The sequence below is a fragment of the Vombatus ursinus genome, unplaced genomic scaffold (assembly GCF_900497805.2).
Source record: "Vombatus ursinus unplaced genomic scaffold, bare-nosed wombat genome assembly UNPS02014308.1, whole genome shotgun sequence".
Classification (NCBI taxonomy): Eukaryota; Metazoa; Chordata; class Mammalia; order Diprotodontia; family Vombatidae; genus Vombatus; species Vombatus ursinus.
The window spans coordinates 286,923-297,821 of record NW_020954086.1 but is presented as its reverse complement, the minus strand read 5'-3'; the positions used below and the strand labels follow the sequence as shown (position 1 = coordinate 297,821).

The window sequence follows — 10,899 nt, the reverse complement described above, 5'->3', positions numbered from 1 at the left end:
CCAGGAACTGCGGGGCCGCCTGGGCGAGGAGGATGCTGGGGTCAGGGCCCGCCACAAGATGCTCATCGCATCCCTAGAGTCCAAGCTGGCCCAGGCTGAGGAGCAGCTGGAGCAGGAGAGCAGGTGAGGCCGGAGAGAGGATCTCGCTTCACTAGCTCAGCTAGAGAACGGGGCTGACATTTCTAGGTGCTGGTCTAGCCCGGACAGCCTTGTCACTCAGTTAAGGGCAGCTCTAGAGTCCGAGAAGAATGAAAGAGGCGGTGAGGGATGGAAAACTGCGCTGCGGAGTGGGAATATGGGCAGGAACTTGGGGGAAAGGGTGTCAAGAAGCGGGGGGAACCCCAGGCAGGGAACCGTCGAGCGGTGATTCCCATCTCCCTGCCCCAGGGAGCGCATTCTGTCCGGGAAGCTTGTCCGGAGAGCCGAGAAGCGCCTGAAGGAGGTGGTCCTGCAAGTGGATGAGGAGAGGAGGGTGGCTGACCAGCTCCGCGACCAGGTGAGGGGCTCACTGGCCAGCCTGCACAGGGGCCTTGGGCCGCTGGCCATTCTGGGCCTGTGAAAATCAGGTGCTCGGGCTGGCTACCGTCAGGCGCCTCAGCGCCTTCTCTCTCTGCCGTCCTTGGAAGCTCAGAGGCCCGAGGGGAGAGCAGAGGACTGTCGGGGTGGGAATTATCATTATCATCAATCCATAAACATTTATTTTATGGAAGGGGGAGAGGAGGATTGGACTTCCCAGGCTAATGAGGCAATCTAAGATGGGGAGAGGAGGTAGTGTGGACAGACAGACCGAGGCAGGGAGACCCTGGTGGAGATGGAGAGAGAAGGGGAAGAGATCTCCCACAGAGGGCGCGAGGAGACGGAGAATGGGGCGGACAGAACCGGGACCCCAGAGAGAGAAGAGGGGAGATGGCGGAGGTGGAGAGAACGCAGTGCGGAGGACTGAGCCGGCCCGCCTGCCTGCCTTCTCCCCACCCCGGCAGCTGGAGAAGGGCAACCTGCGGCTGAAACAGCTGAAAAGGCAGCTGGAGGAGGCCGAGGAGGAGGCCTCCAGGGCCCAAGCTGGGCGGCGGCGGCTGCAGCGGGAGCTGGATGACGTCACCGAGTCGGCAGAATCCATGAACCGGGAGGTCACCACGCTGAGGAACCGGCTTCGGTGAGGCCCCACGGGAGCCCCCGGGCCTCCCTGGGCAGAGCTGGGGGGATGAGGGAGGGGAGGAGGCCCAAGCTCCACCCTTTGTCTCCGTCTCTCCGTGCAGGCGAGGGCCCCTCACCTTTACCACGAGGACAGTGCGTCAGGTCTTTCGCCTGGAGGAGGGGGTCGCCTCCGACGAGGAAGGAGAAGAACCAGAAGGAGGCACCGGTCCCCCTGCTCCAGAACCTGACGTCCCCCCCCAATCCCAGCCACAGTGACTCCCTCGTTCATCCTCTGCTCCGAATCCCCTTCCCTTCCTGCCTTCTTGCACTTTGGAGACCCCAGTGCCCAAACTAGGCACTTTAGGCCATCAAAGCCCCCAGCCCCAAATCAAGCAGCGGGCCTGGCACCTAGCTGGGGGCAGGCTTGGGGAGGGGTTCACGCCTGCCTTCCTTCCAGCCCCCAGGTCTTTGTACAACGACAAGGGCGAGGCCCCAGCTTTCCCCTTTCCATTTTGGCTCTCTCCTTTTTACCCTTTCTTCTCCTCCCCGCCATCCCCACATTTCTGTCCTCTTTCTTCCTAACCCAACCCCCCTTTTTTCCTCATCTCTCTCTCCTCTTTCTCAGCACCATCTCCCTTTCTCCTTGCCTTCTCTTTCCCCATCTCTCCTCATCTTTGCCTCCATCCTCTCATCTCCTTCTTCCCCCTCATCTTGTCTCCCTTCTCCCCTCCTCATCATTTTCATCTTCCTCTCTTCCATCCTCAGCCCTGTATTCTCCCCTCATCTCCTCATTATTTTATCTCCTCTTAGGTTATTTCATCCCCTCTCTTCAAGTTGTCTCCCTCCTTCCCTCCTCATCCTTTTGTATCCCCTTGTATCAGCACTTAGCACAATGCCTGGTACATAGTAGGTGCTTAATAAATGTTTATGGATTGATTGATCCTTCTCATCTCACTCTCCCATCCTCATCTCATGCATATTAGTATCTCATCTCTCCTTATAATCACCTCATCTCTTTCCTTCCTTACCCTTTGCCTCCTTGTGTATCATCAGCACTTAGCACAATGCCTGCTACATAGTAGAGGCTTAATAAATGTTTACTGATTGATGGATCCTTCTCATCTCACTCTCTTCCATTCTCGGTCTCATGCTCATCATCTCATCTCTCTCCTCCCTCCTCATCCTTCTCATCTCCCTTTCTCCTATCTCCCTTTTCTCATCTCCTCTCCCCTCCTCTCCTCATTGCCTATTTCCCTCTCCTCATTTCTCTCCCCCTTGTCTCCCTCTCCCATCCTCATCTCATTCCCCTCTTTTCTGTCATCTCCCCTCTACCCATCCAGTCTCATTCCTTCCTTACCTCCCTTCCTCTGTTCTCCACTCTCTTCCCCTCTCCTCTTTCTTGCTCCGTTTCTCTCCCCCATCTCCTTTTCCCTTCATCAGCCTCTCCTTCCCACTTCCCCACCTGATGCTCTGGTGGCTTCTGTGTGATTTAGGTTGGCGTTTCAGTAGCATGTCCTGTTCCCCTCCCCCCCTGCCCTTCCCACTCCAATGGAAATAAACTTCAAAGCCTTACTTGGTCCCTGAGTGCTGCCTTATTAGATGTCCAGGGAGTGTAAATGGCTTCAGATTCTGGAGCCTCCTACCAACTAAGCAGCCCTACAGCATCTTGGCCTCTAAGAGTGAGGGGCAGGGTGTGGGGAATCCACTAGGGCTGGGAAGTGGTGATGAGGCCCAGTCCAGGTTCATAAAATCAGAGCTTGGACCTCAGAGGCCTTTGAAAATGTCCCTTGTCACCCCCCTGCAGACCATCTCCAAGCCCTGTGGAGTGGGGAGCCTCAACCTGATTTTCTTGTGTGGCCCTGGGCACCACCTGCCCTAATGAGGGGGGAGGAGGGGAGATGGACCTTGCTTGTCAGCTGGCCAGACCCCGCTGAAGCCCAGGGAGTCACCCTGAGTCTGGTGAGATTCGAGCCCAGGTCCTCTGCCATCAGAACCACGGTTTGTGTGCAGAGTTGACACTGAGAATGCGATGTGGGAGGGTCACACTCTTCCCATGTACCCTTGCAGTAAGGTCAGGTGCCCCAAATGTCTGGAAGCCTGGCGTCAGAGGTTAGGGACTAGGTGAAGGGGGAAGGAACCCTGTGCGTTAGGGACTCAGCCAACCAGTGGCTCCAAAGAACATCCTCCAAACCCGGGGAAATTGTAGGAGGTGCAACCAGAGCTGGCTTTGAAGTCATCACAGTGGTGACAGCCATTTACCTCGGAGCTTGTGTCTTCCTCTAGAAAATGGAGAGGTGGGGAGGGGGCCAAAGTCCTGGGGATGTGTGTGACTGAGGTATGGAGAGTGCCTGCCTCACCCTGGAGTCCCAGCTAACGAGGCAGTGTCCTGCTCCAGCACTGGGTTCTACTGCCCTAGTGGCGACGTGTACCCTGGCAGACCAGTCCCTTGTCAGCCAGCAGAACCCAGATGTCAAGATGTGGGGTAGAGGAAGAGCTGGGAAACCGCGTGTGTATTGTCACATCCCTGACGTCATCATCAGTTGGATGTGAGACAGGGCCATGGCCTGCCGCCCAATGCCCTGTGGGTGGGGGCCAGTGCCGGATCCAGCAGGAACCCAGATATCCCACGACTCCCCACCCCCCCCACCCCCGCCAAATAAAGAATATCCTCCCTCCCAGTAAGGGGAATAAGGGCCATGTAAATGAAAAGGGATTTTTTTTTTATTTGTTTGGGGGAGGGGAAAGGGGGGTGACATGCGGCGTCTGCAGCGGGCGGCTCTGCTGGTTCGCGGGTCATGCACCCCTGGGTGGGGAGTGGGGGAGACGTGGGGGAGGGCAGGGCTCCCCCCTTCCCCAGTCCTGGGGGTGGGGGGGAGACACCCCCCATTAGCACCAGAGTTGGAAGTTTGCAGACCTTCCCCCCCAGCCGATTCAGATCCGCCTCCATCCCTGAGAGCCCCCAACCCACCCCCCCACACACCCTCCCCCCTTTCTGTGGGACTCCCTGGGAACGGGTGGGGGGGGATCTTTATTGCTATATGTGTGGGGTGGAGTGGGGGCACGGGACCCCCTCCCCATGACCTGCCCCCACTCCCCCAATCCCCAGGAGCTCTCAGATGGGGGCCAGTGGTACCAGGATCCACCCCTATTCTTCCCCCCCTACCAAAAAAGGGGGGCAAGAAAGAGATTCCCCTCCTAACCGTACCCCCACCCCTTGTCATGCGTGGGGAGGGGGAGGCATCCGCAGACATGCAGATCATGCGTGTAGTTGCGTGTGCGTGGCGGCCAGAGGGAGACCAGGGGGCATTTAGGGGGAGGGAAGTCTTCCCTCCCCAAATCCCACACTCCCCAAATAAAGTTGTATCGACGTTTATTTTTGTAAAAAGCTAACTGAAAGCTTTGTTGGGGGTGGGGACCAGGGGGAGGATCCTTTGAGGGGGGCCTCCAAACTCTCCAAGTCTCAAAACCTGGGAGAGGGAGGGTGTGTATGTGTATGTATGTGTGTATGGGTGGTTGGTGAGGAGGGACGGTGTTGGAGAATGTTTAACCCTTTGGCACAATTGTCCCTACTTCTCTTCCCTCCCCACCTGGGACCCAGGCACTCCCTCCTCCCACCCATTTCCAGCCCCATCTAGGTTTCCAGCCAGGGATTTGGCATCCATGGTAACAATAATCATCAGAGAACCCTGGCTTCTTGCCCCCAACCCTGGTCTTTCAGGCTTGGTAGCAACGGAAAAAGATAGAAGAGTGGAGGAGGGTGGGGATGTCCAAGGAGCCCCTTGCATAGGAAACATTGCATAAGGAGAAACTCCCTGCCCTTCCCCGAGAGGAGAGAGGGATTTGGGGCAAATTCTGCGGGTCTAGGAGATATAGAAGAGGGGTACAGGCCAGTCCTGGGTTTGGGGAAGGTGCTTGGGTCCATGCAGGGCATGGGGAGTAGGGGGGGCAATTGGCTTACCAACTTAGTGACCCCCCCCCAGCTGTGGGGGGAATTGCACTTTCTCCTGGGACGCTAGGGATGTGATACCATACATTCCACAACCCTTTGAGGGTGGGAGGGGGTGATATATGATGGCTGAGTTTTGGTAGTGGTGGAGATGAGTTGGAAGCCTAGTGAGGAAAGGTCTGGGACCATTCATGAGCACAGTTAACACTAAGACCATGGCCAGACGATGCAATGCTGTGCTGGGGGTGGGGGGCAGATGTCCTTGGAGAACTCTGGGGAGACAAATTGTCAAAGAGTAGATCAGAGAACCCAGAAGAGGGCTTCTGGCAAGAGCTGAAAGCCCCAATGTGCAAAAGTGTTTGAGCGCAGCTACCTTGGAGATACTGTGGCCAGGCTGGCTGGGGGGTGGGCACACAGAGGACGGGGGTCACGAGATGAGGGAGGGAGAAACTCTGACTCCAAATCTAGCCACCGGCCACAGCCCAAACTCCTGGAGGATGGAAGTGGAGGGGGGGCTCTAGGTGAAGACCACTAGGCCACTCAACATGTGTGTGTGTGTGTGTGTGTGTGTGTGTGTGAGAGAGAGAGAGAGAGAGAGAGAGACCATGGGCTAGGAGGAGAGTACATCACACACTGTACAACCTGGTTGTGAGAATGGAAGGTGATGACAATGCCCTGGAGCATCTGAGGGTCCCTGACGAAGCAGCTCGAGGAGCCTGGCCTCAAGCAGGGCTTTGGGGACATCCCAGGGGTTTCCCTTGTGTCCCTCAAGTCCCATCACCCAGCACCCGCTGGGATGTGGGGGTTCAGGGGGTGAGAAGACACACAACAGAGGAGGATCTCTTGGGAGCTCATGCACATGCAGACCCAGTCCCCACACTCTGCTCCAGGTGAGAGGAATAGATAAGAAAGACCAGGGGGCCCAGGGGGCTCCAGTCCTCAGGGGGAACGTCCTCCTGTACATGGTGGGGGGGAGTTGCCCTGGTCTGTGCATTCAGTCTGGCAACTCCAGAGTTAGAATGTGGGAAGGAGGCAGCGATTGAGAACAGCAAGACGCTGGCAGGGAGGGCGGGGGCAGTCGATGCCCTTCCAGAGGGAGGGGGGTCAGGGAGATGGAGTGATCCCATCCTGGAAAGTCTCATGCCCACTACCACTATCCATGTACACACGCATGCACTTGCACACAAATACCTGTGCACACACATACATGCATGCATGCGCACACACACACACACACACACACTCACACACAGACACGTCTACAGAGCACTACCCCACCACGTCTCCATGCATGGCTCATCCCCTTTGTGGACTAGCAGCACAGACCCATGCCACATTTCACCCCAACACTCCCTACTACTACCTTTAAAAGAGAACAACCCATATTTCCCCAGGTCCACTTCCAGTCGCTCTCTGGGCCTTGGCACCTCCACCCCGCCTTGTTTCTTTTTTGTCTTTGATTTGCAATAAAATCCATAGCTCCTTCTAGTCCAGGCTGGGGGTAAGGTGACCAAGGAAGGCCCAGAGGATGGATGGACTCCCCCTAACTCCCTATTGCCCAGGTGGTCTAGGGTGGGACATAGCATGCGGCCAGAGGCAGCTTATTGCTCTTGCAGAGAATTGGGGCCTTAGGGGAGACATGCACAAAGATGGAATAGGACAGAGGCTGCCTCAGAAAATGTGGGGCAGCCAAAAGGGTGTCCCAAAGTTAACCAGCACAGTTCTCACTTATTTACACATTTCAATGAGCGTGTGGATTTGGGAGGGGGTGATATGGCTCATGGAGACCTGAGAAGGCTTTTGGGGGGTACTGAGGCTCTGCCCCTCCTTCTTGGGGGCCTAGAGGAAGTGGGGAGGGGGTCTGGGGGTTTGCTGGCGGTCATATCAATTGCATATTATTTGTGACCCTTTAAAAAATACCACCCCCACCCCTACACCAGGAACCATCCCCCACCACCCCTGAGTCCCCCCAAAGAGGGGGAATGGGGGCTAGAGAATGGAGGGCAGGGCAGGAGGGGCACGGCGGGCAGCCCTTGGGGAGCCAGGGGGAGTGGCAAGCGGGGCAAGACGCAGGGACACCCCACTGAGCCCCGCGATGCTGCTCAGGCTGCGGGACTTCTCATAACCTGGGGGAGTGGGAACGGGAGGGGTCAGAGACAAAGAAAGAAGGGGATGTAGGAAGGGACAAAGACCAAGAAATGGACAGGGGCCCAGATATATCAGGACCAAGAGACAAACCCAAAGAAAGAGACAAAACAGAGACACAAAGAGAGAGAGATGGAGTGCAAGAGATGGATGGGAACAGATGGAGAGACATACACAGAGACCAAGAGAGAGACACAGAAATGGAGGCATACAGGCAGTCAGACATGAATAAAGAGAGATGGACAAGGATGCAGAGATGGAGGCCAAGAGATAGAGACAGAGAGATGCACAGAGAGTCCCAAGCAATGGGAAGCAGGACAAAAACAAAAGAGAGAAGAGAAAGACAGAGATGGGAAGAGACAGAGACAAGGAGGGGAGGGGAGAGAGAGAGAGAGAGGGAGAGAGAGAGAGAGAGAGAGAGAGAGAGAGAGAGAGAGAGAGAGAGAGAAACAATCAATGCCAGAAAGGGGGGACAGAGACATTGGGGTGGGGGGAAGAGATGCAGGGTTAGGAGGCAGACCAGAGCTCGTGGCCCTCCCCACTCCCCTCCAACCCTGCCTATTCCCTACCCCAGGTTCCATTACCTAAGATGGGAGGAGGGGGCAGAAGGCGAATGATGAGGTGATATGGGCATGAAGCTGCAGGTGTGGGCGAGTGGGATAGGGCGCTGGTCAGTCCCTCCTCCCTTTGGGTCGGGACACATGCTGGAGGACCGGGGATGGTGAGGGCATGGAGGCAGGAGGCCACGGGAAGGGATGGCTGAAGCATCCCATTGGGAAGGCCAGTTAAGCTGTCAAAGGGAGGGGTGGAGATGGGGCCAAAGATCAAGGAAGGGCGCTTGGGGTCCCGGGTGCAGCCATGGGCGAAGGTTGTGGCAGGGAAATGGATGGGAAGGGGATGGGGTCCTCTAGTGGGCCAAAGCTGGCAGGCTCCTGGGGCCCACAGTAATCCCAAGTGTCTCAGGCAGCATCAGCAAGGCTTTGAGAGTTCCTTGGCGCCCTAAGTCGGGGCAGCAGGGGACCCACTTCCCGCTGGGCTCAGACGTTTGGGGGACCTGTCCCTCCTTTACTGCCTGAGTCCTTCCAGCTCTACAGCTGCAGCCAAGGACCGGGGGGGGCACTCCTAAGGATGTAACTTGGAGAGTCTGAGAGGTTTGAGGGATTCTGAGGGCATTTGTGGAGGGTATCTTGGGAGTTCTAAGACTGTCTTATGGCCTCTAAAGGGTGTATCCTGAGAGTACTGAAGGGGTACCTGGAATTTTCTTAGCAGTAGGAAGGTTATCTAGAAGGCTCTAAGAGTGTGTTACAGTGGGGGCCCCCTCCCAGCCAATCCCAGCTGCTGACCTGGGGGAGAGGGGCGGGGGGGGGCCCACGGATCTCGAGAGGTCTCAGGCGGTGACAAGAGCTGGGGACAGAAACACAGAGTCACAGGGGGGTGGAGGGGGGCCCCCCAACACTGCCTTGCTGTTGGGGGTGAGGGAGAAACCCCTGGGGCTCCGTCCTCCTCCTCTGTGGTGGTTTCCGGGGAGTAGAGGAAGAGCAGCAAAATGGGGGTGGCCAGAGACACCAAATATAGGAGGAGCATCTGGGGTGACTGGGGGAGGTAGTGGGGTGGGGGGAGGGGGGAGGGAGATCGACGTAGGCTGGGGTTGGGAAGCAGGGGCAGGAAGGAACTAGGCAGAGGATCCAGCTGACCCCATCTGCTCCGGCCAATATTTGTGCTCAGTGAATGGATCTTGGCATCAGAGGGAAGGGAAGGTGAGCCACTGAAGACCTCCCCCCACCCAAGCCCCACCCAGACCATCCCACCCCACTCCCTGGAGGGTGAGCCAGAAGCCACACAACAGAAAGAGAGAGCAGGCAGGGAAGAAGGGAAAGGAGGGGGAGGGAGACAGGGAGGGCTGTGGAGGGCATGGATGGAGATGGAGATGAAGAGGAGGTCAGGGATGATGGCACGAGGAGGCTGAGAACTTGGTGGGGGATTACTACATGAAGGGAAGGAAAGAGAAAGGGGCGCTTGGGGAAGTGGTTAGCATGGAAGGCTGGAGGACAGTGAAGTCGCTGGAGTGGGGTTGGTTAGTTCTGGGCTCTGTGAGTCTAGGGGATGAGTTGTGTGGCTGGGCCTGTGGTGCTCAGTGAAGGCCCAGGGCATGAGTTAGGTGGTAGGAGCAGGTGATGGCCAAAGGCCTGGAAGCTGGTCAGTCAGGAGACAGTGGGTGTTAGTCAGGGAGAAGCTGGTCCCAGGGGGTGAGAGGAGCCTGGACAGCCAGCCAGGGATCACTTACCAGGGGGGCTGGGGGAGCGTCCAGCTAGGGGGGGATCCAGGCTGCAGCGTTGGCGTTGAGGTCGGCTAGAAAGCCGGGTGGGCCAGGCTTCCGCCAGTCCGGGGGGGGCAGCGGGGGGGGCACTGGTGGCTGAGTTTTTTGGGGGGAGGTAGCAGAAAGAGGCCAGGGAATCAAAGGGGAGGGGATGGAGATGGGACAAAACAATAGATGAGGGGGGCAGTGGTGAGGTGGCCTGGGAGGGGAGGAGGGGGGCAAGGATAAGGGGAAGGTGGCAGCAGGAGTGGGGCCCCGCTGGGGTGGGCAGGGGGAGGATGGCAGCTTGGACACCCCTGCGATGAAGTCTTTCCCTTGTCCAAATCTCTACCCCCTCCCCCGTGCCCCTCTCTTCTTCTCCCAGAGGGACCTTGGGCTAGGGGGCACCTGGGGATGGGGAGGGGCCCTAGGCAGGGGGAGGGGGGTCTCACCTTTTCGGATGGAGCCATCTGGGGAAGCTGTGTAATCAGCGAGCAAGAAGCACGCCCGGTCTCGTCCGTAGCGGCCACGGCTCCCAGGGGTGATGGGACTCTTGTCTTCCGGGGACAGGGCTGCCTGGTCAATTGCAGGGCAGTCCTCATGAGCTAGGGCAGCAGCTGCCGGGTCCCCATTGGGGCGAGGGTCTGGTTCCCCAGAGGAAAGGTGGGGAGGGTGCACAGAACAGACAGATGAAGAGAATAGAGAGAGACAGAATTAATGGAATCCTTGAGGAGCAGAGCAGTGAGGGGCTTCAGAGATTACCTAGTCTGAGCCCTGTGTTCTGCAGAAGAAACTTGGGTCCAGAGAGAGGAAGAGGCAGATGGGGACAGTGGCAAGAACCCTGGAGCCAAAGGACCTGGGTTCTGCTACCTCCCCCTCTGTGACCTGGGGCCAGTGACTGCACAGGGGGAGGGGGAGGGGAAGAGAGAGAGGGAGAGAGAGAGACAGAGAGAGGGAGAGAGACAGAGAGACAGAGAGAGGGAGAGAGACAGAGAGACAGAGCCACAGAGAGACAGAGAGACAGAGGAGAGAGAGACAGAGAGACAGAGGAGAGATAGAGAGACAGAGTGACAGAGAGACAGAGGAGAGAGACAGAGAGACAGACAAGAGAGAGAGACAGAGAGATAGAGGAGAGAGACACAGAGAGACAGAGGAGAGACAGAGGAGAGAGAGACAGAGAGACAGAGGGAGAGGGGGAGAGACAGAGACAGAGAGAGAAGAGAGAGACAGAGGAGAGAGACAGAGAGACAGAGCGACAGAGAAGAGGGGGGTAAGGGGAGGGAGACAGAGAAGGAGAGAGAGGGAGAGAGAGGGGGAGAGAGGGAGGAGAGAGAAGAAGAAGAAGAAGAAGAAGAAGAAGAAGAAGAAGAAGAAGAAG

General features: G+C 57.3%; 2 protein-coding genes across 6 annotated transcripts in view; one reads left to right on the top strand and one right to left on the bottom strand.

Moving 5' to 3' along the window:
• Window positions 1–1,799, top strand: part of MYH14 (myosin heavy chain 14) — a 36,259-nt gene extending 34,460 nt beyond the window's left edge. The window contains exons 38-41 of the mRNA XM_027860900.1: window positions 5–123; window positions 388–496; window positions 981–1,153; window positions 1,257–1,799. Of these exons, the coding sequence (XP_027716701.1) occupies window positions 5–123; window positions 388–496; window positions 981–1,153; window positions 1,257–1,410 (555 nt within the window). The 3' untranslated portion in view covers window positions 1,411–1,799. The remainder of the gene's footprint in view (window positions 1–4; window positions 124–387; window positions 497–980; window positions 1,154–1,256) is intronic.
• Window positions 1,800–7,069: 5,270 nt separating this feature from the next.
• The window catches only part of KCNC3 (potassium voltage-gated channel subfamily C member 3), a 12,381-nt gene continuing 8,551 nt past the window's right edge, over window positions 7,070–10,899 (bottom strand). For 3 of the 5 annotated variants that reach the window (XM_027860888.1, XM_027860889.1, XM_027860891.1), the window contains 2 exons: window positions 9,974–10,165; window positions 9,534–9,631 (listed from right to left, as the gene is read on the bottom strand). In XM_027860888.1, coding sequence (XP_027716689.1) covers window positions 9,534–9,631; window positions 9,974–10,165 — 290 coding nt within the window. Of the gene's footprint in view, window positions 7,207–9,533; window positions 9,632–9,973; window positions 10,166–10,899 lie in introns of those variants that run through there. The other 2 variants (XM_027860887.1, XM_027860890.1) reach the window with 1 other exon arrangement.